This window comes from Archocentrus centrarchus, chromosome 6, assembly GCF_007364275.1.
Source record: "Archocentrus centrarchus isolate MPI-CPG fArcCen1 chromosome 6, fArcCen1, whole genome shotgun sequence".
In the NCBI taxonomy this organism is placed as follows: Eukaryota; Metazoa; Chordata; class Actinopteri; order Cichliformes; family Cichlidae; genus Archocentrus; species Archocentrus centrarchus.
The window spans coordinates 32,846,977-32,873,851 of record NC_044351.1 but is presented as its reverse complement, the minus strand read 5'-3'; the positions used below and the strand labels follow the sequence as shown (position 1 = coordinate 32,873,851).

Sequence of the window (26,875 nt, the reverse complement as noted above, 5' to 3'; positions counted from 1 at the left end):
TAATAATAGTTTTATCTATATGAAATGCTCATGTTCCAGGAGGAGGGGGTTTAATTTCTGTTTAAAGCTGACTGCTGCTCCAGGCCGGGCCTCATTTGTCTGCGCAGGTGAGTTTAAACACTCTGCGCTCCCGTTTTCTATCAGAAATTCAATAGAATTCAATTTTATTTATATAGCCCTAAATCACAACAAACACCCTCTTCAAGGTGCTTTACATTGTAAGGTAAAGACCCTACAAATATGTAAGTTATATTATGTATAAAATTAACAGTAGGCCTGCAATATTAAATGCATTGAAAATAGCTACCGTATCTACCTGTCAGCAATAAAATAGATTTGTTTTTAAAGAGTGGCTCTTGGCAGATTGTTTGTTTATCGACAAACTGGAAGAAAATTATGCTTGTTTTATTCCCATAATTTTAAAATACGTGAATAACACGATTCTACTTTTATTTTTTGTGGCTGAGGTCAGAGTTTGGCTTTATTTCCCTGCATGTGAGTGACTGTTCACCATACAGCAGATGAATGAAGTCAGAGGGTGCTGTCCCTCATCACCTCCTGACTCCACCCCTCCACCCTCCTCTCTCACACACACACACACACACACACACACAGGCTCAGAGAGAGGAGGGAAAAGAGGGCTACTCCTCCTCACTTCTCCTCACTCCTCTTTCTCCATTCACAGAGAAAGCTCTGAGCTCCTTCTTGAATGGACTCCATCTCTCCGAGCCAAAACTTGTTTACTGCTTTTGTGGACAAAAACTGAAGATCACAACTGATCACTTAGGCGATTTTTTTCAGTTTTTTTTTTTTCTTCTGCTACTTCTGCTGAGAAACTTGGCTGCAGATACTTTGTTGCGTTGCCATGAACTTCTGTCGGACTTGAGGAGTTTCCAGAGCGCCTGCCTGTGGTGTCGTAAACGACTGATTCTAATACGACTTGTGAAAGAGAAGAGGTACTCCTTACAGTGACTGAAAGACTCTCAAGGATTAAGAAGGTGGACACAGGGAGACAGATCAGATTTAAAAATAGCCTTCTTTTATCCCAGTTCTCTTCCCTGGACCACAATGGGTTCAGATGTACGTGACCTAAACTCCCTGCTGCCCCCAGTCCCGGCAGGCCCCAGTCCAGGCTGCCCGGCCCTGCCCGTCAGCACGGCCCCTCAGTGGGCTCCCGTCCTGGACTTCCACACCGCTGCCTCCCCTTACCCCTCCCTGACTGCCCCCCACTCCTCCCTGGGGGCGCACTCCTTCATCAAACAGGAGCCCAGCTGGGGGGCCACAGGTGACCCCCACCACCACGACGCAGACCCCCACTGCCTCAGCGCCTTCACCGTCCACTTCTCGGGGCAGTTCACAGGGACCGGGGCCTGCAGGTACGGGGCAGCATTCGGGGCACCCCCTCCTCCGCCGGCCCCGACCCAGCCACCGCCCGTGGCCGCCCCGCACCACCACCAGCCCCCCAGCAGGATGTTCAGCAACCCGCCGTACCTGACCAACTGCATGGATACGCAGCAGGCAGCCCGCAACCAGACAGGTAGGGTGTGTGTGAGTGAAAAGTCAGTTCATCAGGAGTGTCAGAGTTGATTTGAAAGTACAGATGAAGATTGAAGTCTTGGTATGATTTTGTTTTATCTTTCACTTCAACTCCACAAGTCTCTTCTTCTGTCCCTGCATCAGAAGGTCAAGTTCACTTTTCTAGAACAAGACACATTAAAATAAACATAGAAGAAGAAAGACTCAGTGATTCATTCTTTAATTTACCAAAGTTTACTCATTTCACCCACCGTATGCAAATCTGAATTTTGCTTATTTAGTTGTCTGTAATTAGTGGATGCACCAAAAATTATTTCATGCCTCTTAAACCGGCCGATGTGTTGCATCTCTGGCGCGACATCTTAGCTCGGCTTGACCAAGTGCATCACAAACAGAGACGTCTTCTTAAAAGCACACACAGGTTGTTGGAAGTCAGTGCTACAGAAAATCCCTGTTTGTTTCTGAAAAGGTGTCGGTATTATTCAAGCTTTGGGTATTAATGTTTAAGCCACAGATGTGTGTGCTTGTAGTGCTGCTTGTGCAAACAGCCCATCAAAAGACCCGATCAGAGTCGAGTCACATCCATGAACTTCTCTGGATGTTTTGCAGCGGGTGCTTTGACTTGGAGTCACTGACGTTTGCAGTAAAGTTACAGTAATTACGATCATTCTTTTTTGTGGCCGACTATCTTACAAAATCATTTTTTTGGAGGTTTACTTTTATATACAGTAACGTATGTTCTGTGGAAATCAGAACATAGACTTAAAGAATTATCATAATTCTAAGTGCGACGTTTTATACACAACTTTATCTAAAACTCTTGTTTCAGTAAAATTTATCAAGAGTATTTCTCCCTAAAAAAAATGACAAAGATGTGGTAATTATGATTTATATTGCAGCTTAATGTGTGAGTGAATGCATGACTGCAGCATTATTTAGGACAACACACAGGAAATGCATCAGCGTGATCATATACATGTCGTCCGCTTACAATTAAAATAAGGACGTTGTGGATGTCGACACTAATTAATAATTTCCACTATTAGAGTTTTTCACATTTCACAGCTTATTCATGCTCGTTTAGGTGTCATTTTAATTTGAAAAGGCCAAAAAAAAAAACATATTTAGAAAAGAATACTTTTCAGTTAACATCCTTAAACATTTTTATATTAATTACCTTCATTCTTGGAGTGTAAACGATCTGAAATTTGTTGCATTTGTTTCTTTTCTGTGAAAATGAATTAGGTTCAACTGAAAATCCTTCATTTTAACCAAATTACAGTTCAGTAATTAACACTGAGCTTATGTGTGTCCAAAGTCAACAACGGGATTCATGTCGTCTGTGTATCACACCCTAAACTTTTTTTTAATATTCTTTTCAGGCAGGATAATTCATCTGTTAGCGATTACCCAGCTGATTAATTAGTAATAACGTGCTTATCAAGCAGATCATTTAGGAATAACATTGCAATCAAAGAGCGAGGCCGACCTCTAACCTGTTTTTATCTGCTCCCCGCTGTGGCTGGACGAGCGCAGACAAACAAACTAACAGCAGGACTCGGGTCACACAGTAGAGCGCGATAGCACAGCGAGGTCACACAGGGACCAGCACACACACACACACACACACATACACACACACACCTTTTCCATTATTCTGTCATGTTCTGAAATTTTTGTGTCATTTGAACAATAAAATTAACAAAACTTAGCACAATTTTAGAGAAATATACAAATTTTACCCTAATATTTACTGTAATATTTAGATAACCGTAAAATACTCGTGATCACCTCGTATTTAAATTTGAGAGAACTGTAAAATTGATTTCCACAAGTTTGAAGATTTGATAATGACTTTGAGTGTAACAGGAGAATATTGGGTATTTCCAGAGTTTTCCAGCTGAACACAGACTGACCTCATCCCTTCTCACCTCAGTGGTGGACTTCAAGGAGGCAGCAAAAATGTCCTGATACATGGATGGACACACACACTCAAACATACGTAGAGAGAGAGAGTGAGAAAAAGTCAGACGGGGAGGAAGATAAATGGATGTGTTTAATGAGTTTTTTTCTCTTCCCCCTCCCCTCACCTCTCACCCACCGATTTACAGGGTAAAGTCAGTGAAAGTGCTGTATTTTAATTAATGAGGCATGCATGTGAGAGAGAGTGTGTGTGTGTGCGGGTGCACGTGAGTGATTTATGGGAGTGTGTTGTGCCCTTTAGGTCAGTCTAAGTCATGAGTCAGGTCTAGTCTGGGGTGTCAAGCGCGGATTTTTCTTAACCCCAGAACACTAATGAGCAGTTTTGTAACACCATCACTAACGCCGGGTATATTTTACCCAACATAATATCTTGAAGTACAGTAATGCATGGCAGATTAAAGTACTCTTCTTTTATTTCCTCCTATACGTCTCATACAGCAAAAAAGGTATCATGGGGGACCCTATAAAAAGCTCTAAAATTAGTAAATAATTGGGGAATTGTTAATGAAAAAAAATCCTAAAAAAATATACAATAGAACTGGGAACTTGTTCTTCGGTCCACCCATCCGTGGGACATGTGAGCCTCGTCCAGTCCTGCATTGCTGAGTGGGTGTGGGAGAGAGGAAAAATGGCTCGCCGCCTTTATAATTTTTTTGACCATATAAATTCTGCATGGAACTCAGACAGCAGCAACACAATGAAAATCACGTGACGACAATCGCGTGGGTGAACATCGCCCAGCGTTAGTGTTCTAGGGTTCAGAGAAGTGAGTGGGTGTGTTTATGCGTGTGTGCTTACTTTCTGTCTCTAATATATAACTGTGTGTAAATGCATCGGGCGGATTGTGCGTATTGTGCCGTGGTGAATATCATTTTAATATTTCTGTTGCAAAGTGAGGTTAACACCTTTTAGAATGAAATCATTAAAAAACACATTTAATTTCCTCAAATCCGTGTGAAATAAAATCATAAATGAGGCTTTTTCTAATTTTCTGTAACTGTAAAAACAGCGGAGTATGAGGATGTTGAGGTCTAAAATGCATCACGTTTCATGTTAATAACACGACTAATTAATCTTTTAAATCAGACATAAAACACAACCCAAATATCTGAGCTGCTCCACTACGTCTTAGTCTGGCCTACAACATCTTAAAAAGGGGGGAAAATATATATATATATATATAAATGGCATTATTATGTTAATAAATCTCAGTGTGGATGATTGCAGTGAGTCTGTGCTGCTTTCTAACTGACCTGTTCCACTTCTGTGTGCAAACCAAAGCTGCACCACAGATCCCGGCTGATGCATAAACGTCTCTGCTGCACCTTCCAGTATCAGGCATGACTTTGGCAGACTGACTGACTCTTTCAGTGATGCACATCTGTACATCTGTGCTGCAGAGGATTAGAGTTAATATTGTTAATAATAATAGTAGAAGAAGCAGCAAGAATATTCGTGAATATGACGATCATATGCGCCCATCATTTCATCCACTGATGCAGGCATGTAGCCAGTCCAGATTCATAACATAATGCTTTGTGGTTCATCTGTGACAATAGGCATTAGCAAGATACATTTACAGGAATTGTTTTATTAAAGTTATGTTTTCATTGCACTAAACTGATGCTGTTTTTATTTTTAAAGTCAGCATTAATTAATATAATATTAATAGAAAGTTGTGTGGTTTGAATCAGGTATGCAGACGCCGGCAAAGCCTGTGAAACAATCTTATGAGTTTATAATAACTTTATAATTCAGTTGTTCTATAAGTGGCCCTTTGGTTACTTTACTTTTATCAGTAAAACTCTCTGGATAAAAAAAGTTTCCACCCCACCCTAAAAATCTAATGCCTGAAATTACACACATAAAGTGCAGTCTGTTTATGAGATTATAGTCACAACTGTAGCTGCACCGATGCGCTCAGTGACGACTCTCGTGTCATCGTATTTCACTGGCGCTGTGACGTGTGAGCTGTTGTGTTTTTCAGCCTGTATTTACGTGTTTATTTCCTTTTCTGCGTTGCAGGTTACGGCACCGTTGCGTTCGATGGGGCCAGTAATTACGGTCACACTCCTACACACCACAGCTCGCAGTTCTCCAACCACTCCTTCAAACACGAAGACGCTTTGACTCAGCAGAACACCATGGGTATGTGCGAGCGTGGGTTTCAGCGTGCCGGCGTGTGTGTGAACAAACACTTCACCACATAAACAGGAGTTTTCTCACACGAGATTCATTCAACAAGATTTTTTTTTGTTTTTGTTGCAAATTTGCTTCTCTGCTCTACGAGTGCAGCTGGGTGTGGCCAGAAAACAGAAACAGACCAAACTGTTGTAATTACTTCATTTTATGTCTTTATTTTGGGGATAAATCACTGCCATTTATTCTGCGTTATACATATAAAACAAGGCAGGAGGAGTGTGGATAATGAGAGGGGAAAACACAAGCTCTACCAACACTATACCAGCTGGTTTCTTCAAGAAAATTAATTTTATTCAAATTTTTTATAGTTAAAAATCAGTTTAGCGGAAAACCTGTTGATGTATATGCTAAAAAAAATCTCCAATTTTAAAACAGCAAAAAGCATCATTCGGCTACTCTGCTGAGCTAACTAGAAATAAATTGTTGTTGCACTTGTTGCAGAATGACCTCATAATTTTAAAAAAATAGCACACAGATGCCAGTTTGGACCAAAACATGCAGTTGCTGGAGGTCTTTTGCTTTTGCAGGGCAAACAAACTTGTGCTGTAGTTCATTTAAAAGTAATGCAAACAGGACTTCACCGCCCTTCAGTCAGATAACTTCTATGCAGATCAAAAAATACATTTTTTTTTCATTCAACCAAAAGTCATCTTTCCTAAAACAACAATTCACCAGATTCTTTTCCAATTAAAACAAAAATAGAGCTTTAAGTGCATTTTAAGCCTCTGTGTGAGTGCACAGCTGTGTGTATGGCAGCCCAGCGGCCCTCACCTAGGGAGTGTCGTGTCCCCCTAAACTGATCCCTCTGCGGTGACCTTGCATGTCGGAGGTATAAATCAGCCACATCCTGACTCCTCAGACTTCTTTCATCCACCCACTTTTCTCTGTAATCCCTCCTCTGTGTGTGCTATTGGTAAATATTTAAATGGGGGTATTTTATGGAACCGGAGCTGCAAATGTCCGGTGATTTTTACAGCAAAGATAACTCGGTGAATTAGAGCAGAGAGGGATTTAGGAATGAAGGGAAACGTCGAGGGAGCCGTTGACAGAGAGCGAAACATCACAACTCTTTGTTTTAAGAAACCACAAGAAGAAAAAATATTGAGGAACTGAACATTCGTCTTTTGTCCATTTGTTTGCAAAAGGCACCTTTTCACATTTCACTACACATATTATATATAGCATTGTGTGTCTGTGTGGGTATTACAGGTGAGCAGCAGTATCCTGTACCTCCTCCTGTTTATGGATGTCACACACCTTCAGACAGCTGTGCGAGCAGCCAGGCTCTGCTTCTGAGGAACCCTTACAACAGGTAACCCTACTGCAGCGCACACGCCTCTTCCAAAATCTATTTTTACACCAGACAATCGGCAACAATCAAATCTGGAAATGCTTCAGAAACCATTGTTGATTGTTTTCGTGCTGAACTAAATTCAGTGAGAGGTAGCAGGATGCAGTCCTTAACAGGATGTTCACCTTCAGGACAGGTCTGCTTGCCATTGCAGTTTCCTTCTTTGTTTTTGTTCTTCTTCCTTTTGCGGCTTCTTGCTTGTTTCAGTTTTTGTGCACCTATTAGAAGCACAGGAGTACTTCTCAAGTGATTTTAAAAATCCTTTGCTCATTACTTTGTGTGTAGATTAGTCCCCTTTCAGTGCATATACACCTGAAAGCAGCTGAAGGACATCGAGAAAAGTCTTTTATGTTTATTCGGTTCCTCACTGATGGGGCTGCAGAGGATTTACTCTCGATCCTTTACTGCGGTTCTAATTGCTGTGAAACACACTGATATTTTCTTCAAGGACAGATGACGTCCGAGCAGGAGTCACGCCATTTTCTGCCGTTGCATTGTTGCAAGATGTGAATAGCCTGCAGCTTCTTTCTCACTGACTCTTTCATAAAATCCTCTGATTCTAAAATTGTCATTGTTTCAACATCATTTTGCAACATTACCTGCAGTTTCTGATTAAAACAGCGCAGCGCTTTCTGCGTTTATGATGACTTGCAGATTGATCTACATTATTGTTTATGGTGTGAATCAGTTTGGGTTGATACGGCTCTTTGAGATAAGATAAAACAGGGTTTTATCTTATGGTTTCATCCAATAAAAACTAAAATGAAGAAAATAAAGGAAATCTCTTCACTGACAGCAGACCGCTTCTCATATGGTTAAATCACATTAAGCCAGTTTCCAAAGCCGTGATTTGCTGCAGTGGATGAATGACTGGAACACTGTGTTTCAGAAATATTTCCACTCAACAAACTGCTGAGAGAAACCACAGCTATAAGTCTGTTTTCTTGTCATGAAACTGCACCGATGGTTGATGGGCAGTTTACCCTTCGTTCGCTGCTCGGGTCGTGCTTTCTGCAACATTTAATGAAAGGACTTTTTAGCAACAGCGTTCAAAGTCTCCCTCTAAGTGTGACATTGTTACAGCAAGCCAAGAGTCACAAGTGATCCCAGGAAACAGTTTGGGAAAATGGCCTGGACTTTCTCAAAACGGGATTAGGTGAGCATCTAGTGTCACATGTAAAACACAACCGGACCCTGGCAGTGTCTCAGCTGACTGTGATGACTTTTTTGCATTCGTGATAGTGGCGCTGACACCAATAATCAATTTGACAAAAGTACCAAGAGAAAAAAGTTCTTCTACTTCTACTTCTATGATTGCCTTGTTTATAGTGGTGAAGATGAAAAATGCAGAAAAAAAAAGTGCTATCAACATGTCCTGATCAAGTGTCAGTACATTTTGAGTTGAGCAATGCAGGAACCCGCTTCTTCTCATACACTATATGGACAAAACCACTGACCCACACATTACACCTACAGGAGCTGCTCAGCCGTGCCGCTAAGCTCCCGGCACGCAGTTATTGTGCTGATGTTAATGCCAGAGGAGGCTTGAAACTCTCCAGTAACCGAGTCGGCAGAGTGTTTGCAACTTTTACTCACTTTGCACCCCCGCTGTGTAACTGTACCTGGCCTGACGCTGCTGTCGCTGTGGTTCCTAAACGCTTCCGCTTTGCAATAATACAACTTACAGTTGATGGCGGAATATCGAGGAGGGACGAAATTTCATAAACTGACTTGTTGCAACAGTGGCGTCCTCTCACAGTACCACACTCAAATTCAGCGAGCTCTTTAGAACGACCCGGTCTTTCATGAATGTTTGTAAAGGCAGACTTCATGACCAGGTACTCAGTTTTATACATCTGTGGCAATTGGACTGAAAACACCTGAATTCAAAGATTAAGAGGTATGACCCATTAATTTGTCCATATAGTGTATAACTTCTAGGTTCTTGGGGCAGTGGCCCATGTTTTGGGGTTTGGATGAACTGGTTTGATACCCACATAAGTAGCATCTGTGACAAGACTTCCTTCTCTGGTCATTGTTTGCAGTCCAGGTACGCGTGCAGGCAGCCACTGTCACTGTCAGAACTTACCAAATATATACCTGTATTTAAAAAAAAAAACCTTTTTATGTGAGTCTTTATACTCCTTCCCCCATCAAAGGTTCAAACATGGCCATTTCACCTCCAGCCACACCCCATCTTAACCCTAAGTCCCTTCCTATCCTCCTCCCTACTCCTCCCTCATACCAGAAATAAAAGTTCCAAGAAATATTGCTCAGTTCCTTAAAACACGTCAACATTGTGTTCATTTTGTGCTAGGTACTTACTGCAGTTACTGTAAGTAAAATGATTACAGAAACAAAAACAGTTCATATAGTTTAATATAATATTCCACAATGAGCTACCTGTGCAAGCCTGTTTAAAAGCTGCAGTAAGCTTCCTCTGAGGTTAATAAATGAAAGACTTTAAGCAGGCATGTCTTCTTGCTGTGTGTTCTTCTGATTTCTAAATATAACATTCTTCACATGCCATTGCTTCAATGTTGCCCATCAATGGACCAACATAATAAATCCTCTGTGAATATCACAGCAGGGATGGATTTCTGTGTGTGTGTGTGTGTGTGTGTGTGTGTGTGTGTGTGTGTGTGTGTGTGTGTGTGTGTGTGTGTGTGTGTGTGTGTGTGTGTGTGTGTGTGTGTGAAAGAGAGAAAGAGAGAGAGACGGGTGGCCATTGGCTATCCTCAGAGTCTCCGACTGAGGGGCGTCTCAGTCATAAACATAACTGATATCCACTCTCACTCATAACTGAGTCAGCGGTCTGATCTCACAGCCTGGTACCAACAGGCCTGCATTTACTCTGCAGGCTGCTGGAACAACATGAAATTAAAACATGGCCTTATTAATCCATACGGGGGGGCTGCACACAATGTTCTGAACTGTTGCTGTAATCTATCAGTTAACTGAACTAAACGCTCAGACTCTTGTTGGACTGACAAGAAATTTGACAATTTGCATACAATGCCGAAACTTTGTTTAAAGTAATTTGACTTCTCCGACTGAGTCCGTCCGTGTGGAGGGCCGGTGGTGAGTCACTCTTTACATATTCAGTTAGTCCTTAAGTTTGCTCAGGCAGATTTTGTGTAATTCTGTCACACTAAAGCAGATTCACAGTTTGTCTGAGCTGCTTATTGAATAAATACCCCCCCCCCCCCCCACACACACACACACACACACACACACACACCTGTCCAATATGTAGTGTGAGATTATCTAGCTCTCTTTTTACACTTGTTACTTAAACGTTTAAGGCAATTTTCAACTGTAAGTCTTAATGCAATACAGCGTCTCCTTGGAGAGACCGTCTAAAAATGTGTGCTGTTATCTTAATGAAGTAGTTGCACAGCACTGAAAGGCCATAACCAGGCTGATTGCTATTATTATTAGTTAAAAGTATCCAGAGGTGGTGCAGTGGTTAGCACTGCTGAGTCCAGGCTGGGGCCTTTCTGACAGCTGGGATAAGCTCCAGTGCCCTGCTACCCTGAATTGGATAATTAGAAGAAGGATGGATGGATGGATGGATGGATGTTAGTAGTGTCAGGCTTTGGTGACTGTCAGCGTTTTACACTTAGCTAAACTGGTTAAACTTTCAGGTAAGAGGCCTGGTTATGTATTATTGCCAACAAACTTCCCTACAAAGATGAGTGGATGTTTTATTGAATATTTTAAGCACCACAGACTGAATTCCACTGACATCCACATCCACTGCACTGAGCAGCATGTGAACAGCTGATAGCCCAAACTACGAAGCGATATGAGAATCACATGCTGGTCTGATCCTGACTCAAAAAGCTGGATTTGGTATTGGTGATAACTGGCCAGTCTGTTCAGTGTTGTTCAAATCTGTGTTACCTCACTATGGTCAGCAGCAGCGCTAACATAGCATGGAGGACGCTAACAGCAAAGAGGTGGTAGCTTGTGGGTTTTACACCCCTGCTACACCAGCCACCTCCATATGCCTGTAATACTTATTTTTCCACCTAACTGCAAACTGTTACCACACAGATTGGTTCCATCATTTATTATTTTTACCACTTCCTAATTTTATTTTACAAACAAGCTAAATCAAGCCTGTAGTTGCCTCAAACATAAAAGGTTGATTCCCAGTCTCTTCATGAGAACAAGAAATATAGTTAGTTCTGTGCATTTTCTTCTTTGTTCAAAAACACGGATTGTAATTCGATAGTTGCGCTCTTTTTGACCTCCTTTGGCAACTGCTGCTGCTTGAGGTAAATACTCGTTATCTTTATTCTAAAGAAAATCTTATTTCTTCTGCAGGTCACCTGTGAAGATGAGGGGGGGGTTTTTCCAGGAAAGGCCTGCTGTAACACACATTGGGTGTTACGGCGCAGAAAAAAAATTAGGATGGATAACGGTCTTAAAATAGATGGTCAGCAGTGGGTTCAGTCAGAGAAGAAAAGCAGATGCATATTTATTTTAAAATGTCACGGATCATTGCTTTAAATCTTGTTGCTCAGCCTCCATTCCAGAAGTATTTCAGCAGAAATACCATTTGGCCGCGCGCCCCTGTTGTACTGTAAAATAATAGCTGCGTAATGAGCAGGGTACCAGGCACCACATCTACCCCATCCACACTGCTATGAGCCTGCAGGTGGTGTGATAGAGGGACTGCGGTGTTAGGGGTGAGCGCTATAAATCCATTGGGTATATATGTGTGTGTGTGTGTGTGTGTGTGTGTGTGTGTGTGTGCGTGTGCGTGTGCGTGCGTGAGGTATTTAAACACATGGCAGGTCTGAAGAATGATTCTCGAGTCTGCTGCGTTTAATGAAAGATGGCTGTAACGGGATAATTTGGCTCTCCTGGTGTCCGAGGAACATTTTTTAAATCTGAGCTCCACCTGTGACTGTGTGGGTGTTTGTGTGTGTTGGCATTTTTCATTAGTGTGCTTCTACAGGGGACGACAAAAGCCAGCGTAGCTGCGCAAATGAACACACACACACACACACACACACACACACACACACACACACACACACTCAACCGTGTCCTGGTACTTGACAGTCCACTGCACAGCTCATGAGCTTTTCTTCTACATTTTGTTTTTCCTCCACAGCGGTGAAAATTTATATCAAATGACCTCTCAGTTGGAGTGTGTGGCATGGAACCCTGTCAATACACTGGCATCCACCATAAAGAGGTAGGAACTCATCCATCGCTCTCTTTAAGCAGCAGGAGTCTGTCAGGTTTGGTTTAGATGAGGTAGAAGAGGGTGGAAGAAGAAGAAGAAGAAGAAGTATTGCTGCTCTGATGTCGAGGTGCAGAAAAGCCAGTAAAACACAGGCTTAAGTTTGACGTTTAAGGTTTAAGATATGCTATATGGAAGACACTGGGTTCATGAAAATATGTATTTATCTGTTTAAATATGGTCATTTGTATCAGCCCAGCATTAGAAGGACATCGCTGTTGTAGGATTGTTTTAACAGCATAAGTTACTGCAACATATACCAGCCTTACGTAATTCTAGCCTTCCTGTTATCACAGACATTATAAGATTGAGACGTGGCGTTCAGAGAATCTTTAGATATTTATATACAACAGCTGAGCGGTGAAACTTGCTTCTACAAGAACTTTGCCGTTGCTGTTTTTAATATAAGTAGCAGAAGTATGACGAACCTTTAAAAGGTGAAAGTAAATCCTTTAAAATTAAGATTAAATAATGTTTTGCTGTTTGCTGTAAACTCCACAGATTACACTGTTGAATGTAGACCTTTACTATAACTTACTAAAAGTATTGTTCCAAACGGAGGTGCATCTACCACTAAGCAGGTAAGAACATTAATTTAAACCTCTGATCAGCCACAACATTGAAGCCACTGAGCAAAGCGAATGACATCTGAAACCATCTCATTTCACTTATTAGTCAAACGATTTGACTTGATGGGGTCCCGAGAAGTAGTAGATGAGCGGTGGTCTTTTGTTGAGGTGGGGGGGGTTCTTTCTGTTGCAGGACAAAATATTCAGATGTACTGTTACCTTGACATTAATGTGGATGTTACTTTGACACCCTCCAGCCTACGTAGCTATGGTGCTCCCAATGGCAGCAGCCTGCCCCAGCAGGGCAAAGGAGCCCGAGGGTTTGACCTGCCTTCCAAATTCCCCCCAACACAATGAAACTGAGCACAGGTGACACAAGAAGGAGCTGCACAATATCAGGCAATATTTACGGGCGAGTTATTTAGACAAGATGTGATACTGTTGCTGTTTATTAAGGCATGTGCCCGGGGAACTCGATGACGAGTCATGACACCATGACTTTTTATTAGTTTGGTTCACTGATAAGCATCAGTACTTGTTATGCACTTGTTATTGCAAGTGGCCCGTTCTGTGCTAGCGTACTGTATGAGCAAATTTACAGCAGCTGAGTGTTTAATAAAAGAAAATAATCTTACAGAACCCAGAAACAAAACACAAGCAGAGCATTGAAAGGTCAAGCATGGGTTTGTATTTCCCAAAAAGATGTGGGAGCAATAAATATAGATCAGTGAATGTTTCCAAGGGCAGCGTAACCTAAGACTGTGTTAGAAGTAATTATAGTGCAGTTTACCTGCTCACAGGAAGCCAAGAATATGCAGGGAAAGCTCGGATATGGTGAAAGATTATCAATATTAACAAAATCTTTGCTCTTAGATTTTACATGCTGATAATTACTGTGAGGTTGAGAAACTAGAGCATCTAATAAGTTTTCCCAGGACTTCTCGTTTTCCTGTGTGCCAGAAACCAATTAAAAACCATGTAAAAGTAATCAGTGAAGTGTCAGCATTGTTCAGACTATCTTAAAAGCACTGAAAAGCATGCGCTGTGCTGTGTGTCACTGTGACCCCGCAGAGCTTGTTGCTGGTCAGCGTCTGTGTCGACTCACAAATGGCTTTCTGCTGCGAGCCAAGAGGCATCCATCTTAGTTAACGTGTGTGTGTGTGTGTGTGTGTGTGTGTGTGTGTGTGTGTGTGTGTGTGTGTGTGGACCGAGGCTCATTAAATCTGGTTTGAATATCTTTTTCTTCACTTAAAGTTTTAAACTGATTACAGCTTCATGTTTACCGTGTGATTTTACTCTTCCTCTGTGTCTCTGTGATGGAAGAGGAAGGGAAGGGGAGGTGTGAGGCAGTAGTGAGTATGACGAGGATGAGAAAAGAAAGCAGCAAGAAGAGGAGGAGGAGCAGGACTTTGAGGAAGAGGAAGTGTAGGGGAGCTGAGCTTAAACAGGAAGTCCACGTTGGTCCCTTCCTAGTATTTAGACTTAAAAACTGAACACTGAAACGATTTGGTTTAGCATCTCTGATTGTTTGACATTATACTCTCAGTATCATAATGTACTGATTTATGGTATAATTAGCTTTTTGATCATGTGTGTTCCCGTCGTGGGTGTATTAAGGAGAGCTATCAGCAGCACGCAGATCTTCATGTTTCTGCAGATGCTCTTTGCATTTCTGGGCTTATGGAGCATGTGCACTAGAGTCCATCCTGCTTCTGCTGACTTCCTGTTAAATCCCACAAACACGAAGGATATGGAATATTTGAGAAGCTTACCTCCTTTAGACCTTATGAGGGTTTATGGATATAACCGCTTAAAGAGAATATTAAAAGGAGACCGTGACACTCACTTTCTTACAGCCGTTCCTGTTCTAAGGACTCGGTATGGAAGTGTGGAAGCTGCTTGTCGTTGTGTATTATGTGATGAATGAACCTGAAGTTCATCAGAGCTCAACCTTGAAAGACCAGCCATGCCTGAAGGCTTAGCTTTTACCAACTATTGCTGTGACTGTATAAACTGTTTAAAAGTTACGTGGATATGCAGGTATTTTATTCAAGAAATGCACGTATGCTCTTCTTCCTGAGATAAAACATTTTGCAGCGTATCTGCCAAATATGGAGCTGGAGCCGGCATCTGATGAGCTCACATTAGCCCAAAGACTGCTAGTCTTCCTTTTTCTGAAGGGAAGAAAACCCCACCTGTCACTTCATCTTTATCACATCATATCTTTCTTTCTTCAGCACTAACACTTCAGAGTAAAAACAACAAATCTATGTTTTTGTTATCTTTTGGAAGAGCTTTCAGTCTTTATGCTAAGCTAACTGACTACCTGCTGTAGTCTTGTGTTATACAGATATAATGCAGTTTTCTCAGATTCCTCCTGCATCTCCCCATTAAGCACATTTGGCTTCGATGCCTTGTTGCCCCCAGCTGCAGATATATCAGGTGAGAAATACTTTATTTATCCCATATTTGGGAAATTGTGCTCCGACAAAGTCTGCATGGTGAGGCTGAAGGGATGGAGATGGCATGAGGTGCAGGTTTGTCATCCATGGTTTGTATCCCACTGGGACGTTTGTGTTTTGCGCTTTTTTCTCCTTCTTGCTGCTTAGATTTAGGCTCTAAAATGTTTGAGGTTAAGAAGATATTCTGGTCGGGGGTGAACTGCAGTTGACAGACGCATCTTACTGATACCATAACCTGATGCTTCAAGCTTCGCCACCACAGGATAACATTGGTCGTCTCAGCGGCGTGACAGCATGGGATTAATGGACGGCCCTGTCTCTTTTTTTGAGGGAACCCTTAAAAACAGAACTACATTTTTTAAATCAGCTCTTCATTACATAGTTATTCCTTTTAGATGTCTTCTCCTTTGGTCTTGCTTATGTGATGTAACAATAACGTCTTTATGCTGGGCCATAAACATCTGCTGCCACATCCATATCTGTCCACCCTCACAGTACGGAGATTGTCAGAGAACTGACTGACTTGGGTGTCTCATTATGTACAGTATACCACCCACTATTAATAACTTCATACACTCACAAAGATGACTGAATAAGCAGCAGTAAAGGAGCATGCAGTTGCGGTAGCCGTCCTTCTGTCTTTGGGATAATCTGGGCAGACAAAGAGCACCTTATATGAGCGCGGCTGTATATTGTATGTTTCCACTGCAGCGGCACAGGATGCAAACTCCCATCCTCCTCGTTTGGTTAGACAGACTGAAATATAACGCATTTCACAGACAAGAGCTTTCTGTGTCTCTGGGTGTTATCATAAGAAGATATGAGAGGTGACTCAGGCGGCGGTGTCAGACAGAACGGGTTTTGTTCTGCCCTTTAAGTCGGTGTGAAATGCACCACTGGAAGAGTTTCTGTAGCAGCTACTTGTAAAATATTGTAAAAAAAATAATAACAGCTTTAGAGAAATAGTTTATTTTCCACAATTAAATCTGGTAACTTTTCAGAAACAGAAGTTACTGGAACTGTTTGTTGTTTATGTAACCAAATGATGCTGATTAATATGTTAATATGCTGATTTTTATCATGTTTGCCAAGTCTAAGAATATTGTCTGAATATATAATTTCACACCTTTTCCTTGCTGTATGCCAGCTGATTTTGTATCAGAGGTTACTGGGGCAAAACTTTAACCCTTTGGACCAAATATGGACCAGCACGAGTGACATCAGTACTGTGGACTCTGTGTTTTGTATTACAGGCGCTATCCGACAAGCTGACCATGTTGGAATAATGTTACCTGCACACGATATGCTCACTCTACCGGGCTGCTAGGGTATTGATTCATGTGCTATTGCACTTTATCATCTGGTGATTGTGTACTTTTTTGGGGGGGCCAACTTTTCAAGAATAATAAAACAGCTAAATTCATATTTTGCTCTATATTCTTATACAGTGTGTCATAATGATTCTTTTAAAATGTCCAACATAGGCAGCAATCAAGCAATTTACTGCTACATCACAGCATACATGTGATGTAGCAGTAAAGGCTGATAACACTGGCCAACAAGTCAGTATCAGTCATCTGACCCATAAATCATCCTTCTAATTCTGCTATTTTGGAGCTGATAGAATTGATTGAATGGTTCCTGTCCAGCACAAACTCGCTGAAAAGACCTTGAAGACGACTTTGTCAGATGTCATGTGTTCTCAGGTCATTAAAAAGACGTCTCTTTACATCTAACTTTGGCTAAAAGCACACTCTTCCTCCTCCCCGCCTCTGATACGACCAGCAAATTTAAATCCAGAACCTTCTTTTTATGAGACAGGAGTGCTCACTGCTGCCCAGGAAAATAGTAATTTATGTATAAATCTGTGTACATGACAGTGAACATGGAGGCTTATTGCTAGTTTACTCTAGATGCCAGGTGTCTGGTACTTGGTGGGTTCAGAGACCACGAGAGTGGCAGCTTAAAAATGGTCGATTACTAGGTAAATAAACTGCTGCACAAATCATCTGTTTCTCTTTTTGTGTTTACAGCCACGCAGCAAGTTATGACAGTGACCCCAGCACCCCGATGGTATACAGCTGCAGCACGCAGTATCGCATACACACACACGGCGTCTTCAGGGGAATACAGGTAGGACTCACACTGCTGCTTCTACTGCAGGCTCTTAACTCTTTGTCAGGAGGTCATTCTGAGGCCAGGTAATGTGTCAAGATCTGAAAAAAAAACAACCCTTAGGTCTAAAAGAGAGGAGGAAAAAGAGAAAAAAAGAACAAATGTTTTAAATGGGTGGACTGAAGAGGAAGATGAGTGGTGGAGAGTCTGATGCAATGAACAGGCTACGTGAAGAGGAAATACTGATATGTAGCAGAGCACAGATTTACAAACTCGTACACATGAATACCTACACACACACACACACACACACACACACACACACACATTCAGGGGTTGTTATAAGGCGGCTTTAAAAGTCAAGAGGAATCTTTTTCCACAAATCCATTAGCAGTGGAGAAACACACACTCAGGGTTACACTGGGTAACGATACAGTTTCCATACAGGGATCAGCATGCTAATAAATCATTAGATTTTAATTATTGTCTGTCAGCCGCTCTAAAGGACAGGGAGCAGGAGATTCTCCAGACCTGCTCTTAGTCCACAGCAGGACCTTTTGAGATCTTTCGTTCTGCGGCGTGCTTCATTACTCACTCTGTTCCTTTTTCTTTCTTTGAGATCTGGCTCAGTACAAAAGAATAAACAATATCTCACTCCTGTGCCTTTTAAAGTATAATTTAAGAGCTGCTAAAAAGTGAGATAACAGATTGAGCAGCAAATTGATGCTCTGCTCCATATTTTTATTGCAGGGATTACACTAATTCTCAGTCACTGCCAAAGGAAATACAGTTGACAGCCGTGGAATTTCACTCTTCATTAATATTACTTCATGACCTGCAGTCATTATTACACGGTGTTAAAAACTAACAGCTAATTATAACACTTACTCTTATGGAGAGAGTTTTGTTGATCTCAGGTTTAAATCAACTAAACCTTAAACGAACATGTTACTCGTTAGAGTGCAGCTGTTTGTACGGAGGCCCAGTGTGGTCAAAATTCATTAAATTGTTAGTTATTTTTTAAGATGAATAACTATGTTAGTAAATTATATATATACTTCAAAAACATCTAGAATAATGTAATTATAATTATTTAATTATCAATTGAATACAAAAAAGTTCTATTTATGTTCATATTTGTTCAATTATGAAGGGTTTTTTATCACAGTATTTTTCCAATTTAATTTTTTTCTTGTTTTTATAATGTTGCCATTTATTGCATGAAGTCACTTTTCTTGACAGTTTTCAGTCTTGTCCTCTTCATCTCTGAAGCTAGCCTAACAGCAGCTACCATTTTTAAACAGTTAGCTGGCTTTTGCTACTCTAGCTGCAAGGAGCTAACTGGCTATGCCGAACTGTAATCCAAATTATTACACAATATGAAGGTGAAGCATCAGAGATTTTTTTTTTTAAACCTAAATGTTCCTCAGCTCAGTGTTGAATCATAAAATGATTTCATCTATCTGTGCGAGCTTATAGGCACTAAATGATTGTACCGTAAAATAATCTCAGCATCAAAGGCAATTTTATTTATATAGCACATTCGTTACATGTAAAAGAAATGAGCTTACCATAAAAGACAAATATATTTTTTAGAAAACTTTGTGGCTCTACAATATCATGAGACAATAATAACAACAGAAACAGCAAAACAAAAATTTACTTTATTCATGCATAATATTCAACCACTAAGACGGATTTTTCTGTTCACGAATGAAGTAAACAGCTATAACTTGGCATCTTAATCAAAAACTAATAATGAGCTTTACTATTTTTTCTGATTTATTGTAAAATAGTCAATTTTTTAAATTCACGCAAACAACAATAGATACATTTTAGCCTTAAAAATATCATTTTTATTGAAAAGCTTACACATACTGATGGATTAACCATTACAGAAACTTAAAAAATATAATTTGGGAATTATCAGTACTTTTAATTTAGGGCAGCTGTGGCATATACCTTACACTGGGTGGCAGTATAACAAGTACTGTATGTTTACACATTTATCACATTTATACATTTTAAAGTGTTGGGCCTATTAGGACTCCGTATGTTAGCATATAATAAATTAGCAGTGCAACGAGTTCATTTTGTATTAATAAAAATTGTGTAGTTAAAATATAAGATGTTTATTACATTAATATTTATTTGTATTGTCTAACAGCTGACATACTGTGGCTGCAGCTTATTGTTGTCTCAGTGTTCACCCGGGCATGGTGGGTGACTCTTAACAGCTCTAATGTTAACAGTTCTAATTAGAACAGGGCTGACCTCTTAGTCTCTGGTCATTATGCTAAACGCTGAGGAAATGAAGAGCAGATGCTGCAAAGAGGGGAGGAGGAGTGATGGGAGGCAGTGTGGAGGGAAAGAGGGAGAAAGTGATAAAGGAAAGACTGGGAAGAGGGGTGCAAAGTGGAAACATTTGGGCCAGAAGCACAGCTAAAGGAAACATGAAGAACATGTATTACCATTTCATGTATGGCATGTCAGTAGATTAGGTAAACAGCAGCAGGTGACATGAAACAAGATGTTTTTTTTAAAAAAAAAAGATATTTTGATTTATAGTGCAAATAAACTCAAACACTGAATTTGTCCCTGCAGCCATGTGTTTTTTTCTGTTATTTTCCTCCTGCTCTGAGCGAGGCGATGGGGCGCACTGGAAGGGGGTCTGTCTAAAAGGCGTGACTAACGGCTCCCTTTGGGCTGCGATCAGTCTGGGGTCATTTTACTGCTAATTCTCATCTAATGAATACATGACCATTTTATTATAATGAACCCCACCAGACAGATCACATGCACTTATTTACAGGACAGATTTAATTGCCTGTTTTCTAAATTACATTTTACTGCTTCATGTTTTTGTTAATTCTGCCTGGAGTGGCTCAGCTTTAAATATAAATGTGTGTGTGTGTGTGTGTGTGTGTGTGTGTGTGTGTGTGTGTGTGTGTGTGTGTGTGTGTGTGTAGGATGTGCGGCGGGTGCCCAGCATCGCTCCAGCCATAGTGCGATCAGAAAGCAGCGAGAAGCGCCCGTTCATGTGCGCCTACCCAGGATGCAACAAGCGCTACTTCAAGCTGTCTCATCTGCAGATGCACAGCCGCAAACACACAGGTAAAGACGCGCCCCGCCACCGCATTCATCACGCGACCGCCGACAGCAGCGGCGTTCTGCGCACTCAGACACGTTTCCCAGAAGCGCCGTTAACGTCAATAACGAGTTCCTATTTCGCTTAAAGGGTTTTTTTGAGCTTCAAGAGGACAAACATCTTCAGACGAAGTTTCCATTGGCTCAAATTTCTGTGTCTCCAGTTGCCAGGAAATATTTCCTGTTGGGTGAAATATAGAGAAAGAGATTTTCAGTCAAATCTGATGCAGAGAAAATTACCTTTCACTGCTATTTTTTTTTCCATGACTCAAAAAAACACATATTTTACATGTAACTTCTAAATTAATAACTGTACACCTTTATGACATGTTCCTGTGCATATATTCAGAAAAACACTCATTAAAAAATAATATTTTGTTCAATGTTGTTTTTTATGATTGTGGACAACAAAACAGCCACAGTGATACATTATGTTTTTCATTTATCTCTCTTTGTTTCTTGGGCTGTTAAATATCTTTGCTGATACTGACACATTATTTTTTTTAAATCTTGACGTGACCACAAGAACAGCGGTCAGTGTGATGGTTTTTGTTTTGGTTCCAACTCTTGTGATGTGGTGAAGCTTTGGCTAATTATTAATTATTCACTTTTTAGTCATTTTTTTAAAAAATCGTGTCCTCATCTAATGTATCAGTTTTCAGGAAATACCCAGAACCCGAGGTGATGTTCAGATAATGTAGTTGGATGAAAACCAGAAAATGTATTCTTTAATGTTTCCTTTATTTGCATCTCATCCAGTTTTTGTATTTCTGACTGTTTTATTGTGTGGTGTGTTTTTTTTTTTTTATTTGTTTGATTGTTTATGTGGTTAAATATTTTTTGGAAACATCCAGATGATTGTCAGCATTCACATCAACTTCTCTCACATGGATGTCAGCTGGGAAACTTAATGACGGGTAAAATCAGTTTAGTGTAAAAATTTCCCTCAGTTAGAGACCAAAAAAACAAAAGGAAAAAAAAATCACATTTTTGAGCTTTGATTCATGTTACAGTGAACAGGTTCAAAGCTGTTCGACGGGCTGATTAACTGTCCTGTTGATTTCATCTGTGCAGATGCTGCTTTTGTCCGTTATGAATTGCATAATGAGCGGCTGGATATGTGAAATTTCTGTGAGTGTGTGATGAAATAATTTAAAATGATGTCTGCATTAATCCTCGGTGCTCTTGTTCTTCTCTCTGTCCAGGGGAGAAACCCTACCAGTGTGAGTTCACAGACTGTGGACGGAGGTTTTCGCGCTCCGACCAGCTTAAAAGGCACCAGAGGAGGCACACAGGTTTGACTGGTTTTCCTCCCGCTGGCTGTCTGACTTCCTGGCCTTTTGCTCTCTTCACTCGCTCTCCTCTGCTTTTTTTTTGCATGACACTGTTTTTTTCTAAACAATCCCATCTTTAGAGTTTTGTGTTCATTGGTGCACTGTACTGAACCCACCTCAGATGAAGTTGCTAAATGCTGGCCAAACTTTGGAATGGCTTATCTGCAAGCCTTTGCTCTACTGTATTTCTCTATCTCCCCCTCTGTGTGTGTGTGTATGTGTGTGTGATGTTGAATGTGTGTTTTCTGTATGTGTTTATGTGAACTTGTGTTGAATGTGTGTGCATGCTTACTGTACATGTGTTTAGGAGTAAAACCGTTCCAATGTGAGACGTGTCAGAGAAAGTTCTCTCGGTCTGACCACCTTAAGACACACACACGGACTCATACAGGTAAAACAAGTGCGTAAACTTTTATTTTTCCATTTCTTCTTCATCCATTTGACATAGCTGAAAATAATTTTAATTCTTATGAAATAATAATGTCAATTGACTGGTGCTACTATAAATAAATATATCAACAAAATATTCTAGGAGTTCCTTCATTTTCACATCCCTCCGATGCTAATTCTCCTCCTCCTCCTCTCATTATCTCATCTTCATCCATCCTCCACCCACGCCTCTCTCAGGTGAGAAGCCGTTTAACTGTCGATGGCCCAACTGTCAGAAGAAGTTCGCCCGAAGCGATGAGCTGGTCCGACACCACAACATGCACCAGAGGAACCTCACCAAGCTCCAGCTGTCCATCTGAGTGTCTTTGCAGCCCATTTCCAAGATTAAAATGTAAACATAAGGGTTATGTTACCATTCACTGATGAATCCAGTCACACTTTTGCAACCTCAAAAACCAGCCTCCATGGGAGTCCAGGTAGAACTTAAATTTTACAAGCTACGCACCACAGCCTGCACTCCGAGGTAAAATCCAGATCTGTCCAGAACCGAGGAAAATCCTGACATCCAAAAGGGGAACGAAATCTTGGAAACTGCACCGGCACTTTCAGGATATTAACTTGTATATTAGTTTGTTTATCACATCAGTTGATCTCAAGCCTAACCCACATCAGCTGATGGCTCAGCTGATCGTCTCCTACACATCCAATTAGTTATCTCATACGGGGCACACTATTTAAGCCTGTCACTTTCAACCCACCTCCACCCGTGCTCCACCTTTCACGCTGTATCTGACTTAACCGGTGTCACATCTCTGTTCTTGATGACTGCTGCGTTCTGTGCCGCGTGCTGCTGCTCTCCTTGCTTTCCAAGTGTGAGTGTTGAAGGGTGGGGGGTGTCCCAGAACCGAGCCATGCTGCTAATATAAATGCAGAGCGCAGATGGAAATCTTCTTTTGCTGAACTATATTTTTGCTGCTGTCAACAAATGCCAAAAAAATCAAAACCATCAATGTGTGAAAAATGTAATTCGCACATTCACCAGGCAGCAAAGTTGAAGTTTTTTCCAGTACAGGACCAGTGGCTGCTCATAATCCTGGTAGATTACTTAATAGTTATTTCCCATTGAGGTTTTAAATACTTCTTGTAATATAAATAGCCACTGTGCAGTATTTTATCATCAGGAAAGTACTTTAAACTCATGGTCTCAACAGCATGTCTCCATGTTTAATACTCTCAGTATTTTATATAGGTTATTCTGAGCTCCAAGCTCATGACATTCAGGCATGTATATTTTTTTAAGGTGGAATAACTTCCTAAAATACCTGGCCACTGTATTTTTTTAGCAAATGTTTCTCAAACAGGGGTAAGCAGTTGTTCTCAGACGGTACCTTCAATACAGTATTTGTAGGTGTGACAATAATAATTAAAGAAATCTCTGTATGTCCATCTCTTGACAACTGCTTATCCAACCCCCTGTAAACTAGGCGGGTGTGTTTCTTGGGATGTGAGGAAGCGCCGTTTTGAGTTTGAGGTTGTTTTGGGTATGTAGGCCTCATATTTTAGCTATGAATTGTCCTCTATTGTCCAGTGTTTCCCTTATAGTGACTGCTGCCTGCTCCGCTCTGTGTGTAACGGGAGGCGCACACATACGTGGCTGTCTTTGTGAGCATATTCATGAAGGCAAATGTCACTCATGTTGTTTGGAAGAGCTGCAGGCTGCCCACAACACAGTGCCCACAGCGTGTGTGCCACTGCCCACAGTGACACACACACGCCTTCAGCGAGTGTATCCTTGTAGCTGTTCTCAGCAACTTTATGACCGATGCATTCAGGGGACATCTGTAAACTGTAGCTATAAAACATAATTTGTGTTGCACTCGCTCCGAACGGGCTCTGCAGTAACGCTAATTATGGAACAAGCCTGGCAGTGCAGCACTCATATATTTAATTAATGGGGCCTATCTCACACAGAGGAGAAATACTTGTATGCAGCCTACTTTCACTGTTGATGGTTTATTTTTATGGGATTTGTTGACAGTACAGCATAGTCAGTACCTTTGTTTAAAATTAAAATATTTTTCCACCAGCATAAAACATAACGGCAAGCAAATATTCTGTGTAAATGTTCTAAAAACGTGCCCAGGAGGTGTTCCAGAGGACAACAGATTACAACTGCACAATGCTGCAGAGTGAGGTCAAAGGTTACTGTCAGCGACCTGCGCACACCTACAGCTTGGCGCCTTTTCAGCTGTTGTAAATATTTCTTTTGTAGAACTACTTTGAGAAGGCGCACCGTCATCGTTTTGCAGATGAAAACTGCTTTCACCAGAAGGAGAGAGAGCTTTTTTTTTTTTTTTTTTTTCCCTGTCACACGGGAAAAACCTCTTATAATTTTCCAAGTCATACTATTAACAGTAAGATGCTTTTAATCTGAAAGACTCAAATCAAGAAAATAACTTGCATCTTTGACCCTGTGCCGCGCGCGCTCTGTGTAAGCTTTTTGGTGTTTTGTCTGGTCTGCATAAAATATTCACTGCTGCAAACATGATTTTACGGCTGTATTTAAAAAGCTGAACTTTTCTTTTTTTGCTCTTGATTAATGTGAGTATTTTTTTTTTTTTTCTTGGAGCTCAGTTGTCTCTTGTCCCTGTGGTGTGTAAATATTGCTGGACTTTGGCAGTGTTTTCAGCACTGCGAGCTTTAAAATATGTCTGCCGGGTCACACTGGCTCTGTGGCCGGGACATTATGGTCAAGATGTAAATAATACTTCTTCACCATGGGAACTGAACTGTTTTCATGGGGGGAAAGATGTAAATTAACTGATATATATTAGACTTTTCTTTGGATGAATCCAGAAACGGTTTATATTTTTTTCTTTTTCCTTTCTTTGATGTGTATTAATATTGGAGTCATAAAACAGCAAATGCCAGTGAAGCATTTTTGTACTCGAAGTGTGAGATTGAAAATTTCTCTCTGTTTAAATGTATTGTGACTGTTTTGATACAGTACGAGTTTGTCTCTGTGGTCTTTATTTATCTGTTTCTCAGAGGCTCCAACTATCGTCACAGTATTATCACACAGAAAGTAAAAATCTATAATTCCATCATTTTTTTAAACAATGTTACTAGGTCCCAAAAAAAGAAGTTACAAAAGAGACCCAAAAGACTTAAAGAGAAATATGTGCAAAAACTACGACTATACATTAGCTGACCTTGACCAGAGTTTCCTCCCAGAGCTCCCGTCAGTGCATCCTGCCCTGTTTACGACTAAAACAACGCTTTTCAACGTTGAAAATTTGAATGAAACATTATCGACTTCATGCGCTCCAACTGATACACGGTTGCACAATCAGAAAACACACAGTACAGTACAGTACCATCCACCTTCCTCTCTTTATCTCTCACCAGATTCCTCGTTGCATTCTTTGGCTCTCGTCTCAGTGAAGAAGAAGAAAAAAAAAAAAAAGAAAGATAAAAATGAATGTGTTTTCTTTCAGCCCCTCTCTCCTGCTGCTTCGCTTTCACTCCTCTCATTCTGACTCACTCACCATTAGCTTCATTTTTTAGGCCAAAAACCATTCTTTTGTTCCTTTTTTTTTTTTGTGTGTATCATTATTATTATTCAGGAAAGATGATGGTCATCAACGCTCGCATGAAAAAAGAAAGCAGCCGAGCAGAAAACAGATGAGTGCAGAGACGGATAGAGACAGATGGAGTAATGCTGCTTCCTTTGTGAACTTTTATCATAAGTTTAGCCAGAGTGTTAGAGTAAATCAGACAACGTGTCCGATTCCCTTGGTGGAAATCCCCTGAAACTCCCCAGGGCTCTGGTGCTATATCTCAGCTGTCGGACAAGGCTGATATCTCTCCTCTGTCTTTCTACTCGTGTGTGTGTGTGTGTGTGTGTGTGTGTGTGTGTGTGTGTGTGTGTGTGTGTGTGTGTGTTCATGCCGCTAAGGCCCTTTGAAGTATAGCTGGTCAGTGTAACGGCAGTCTTGTCCACTTTCAGTAGCCACATTAGTTCCTGTATCTAAATGTTATAGCAAAAAACATGAATCAGCTTTTTTTAATGGTGGAAAAGGAAAAAGAAAAAACAATCCATTGTAGTACATCTCAAAGGTACTTTACATTTTAGCTACTTAACAGCAAATACTTTTACCATCAAGCGTTAGAGCCTCAGGGTCATGCAGTGGGTTTCTCCTGAGGACGTGTCAGCTGATTCTGAGCCCTTTTTATGCTTATTTTGCTTTTAGTGTGCATTAATTATCTCAGTTTAATCTCAAATCTCATCCACGGATGCTTTTAGCTGAAAAACTGATAAAGCCATTGCTTGCTGCATGTCCAGAGTAATCAAAGACACAACCTAAGTGTTGTATTCATGAAGAAAGCAACTTGCTACTGAAGACTCAAATATATTAACTTAGCAGGTGGATTAGACCAAACCAAAGCTGTAAAGCTGGTGTGTTCTGGACATATAAATGTAAATGGACTCTTTCACTAATGTTTTGCTTCAGAGCATTACTCAT

General features: G+C 40.8%; 1 protein-coding gene across 4 annotated transcripts; it reads left to right on the top strand.

The window, feature by feature from the left end:
* On the top strand, positions 1–25,358 carry wt1a (WT1 transcription factor a). Of its 4 annotated transcripts, none has more exons than XM_030731113.1 (10): positions 1–107; positions 686–1,537; positions 5,545–5,667; positions 6,931–7,033; positions 12,201–12,284; positions 17,397–17,496; positions 20,448–20,592; positions 21,831–21,920; positions 22,267–22,350; positions 22,587–25,358. In XM_030731113.1, the coding sequence occupies exons 2-10, from the start codon at positions 1,069–1,071 to the stop codon at positions 22,706–22,708; spliced, it is 1,320 nt and encodes a 439-aa protein (XP_030586973.1). In that variant the 5' UTR covers positions 1–107; positions 686–1,068; the 3' UTR covers positions 22,709–25,358. The 4 variants fall into 4 exon arrangements, with proteins under 4 accessions (XP_030586973.1, XP_030586972.1, XP_030586975.1 ...); XM_030731112.1 differs by having other exon boundaries at positions 22,267–22,359; XM_030731115.1 differs by lacking the exon at positions 12,201–12,284.
* Positions 25,359–26,875: the final 1,517 nt, after the last annotated feature.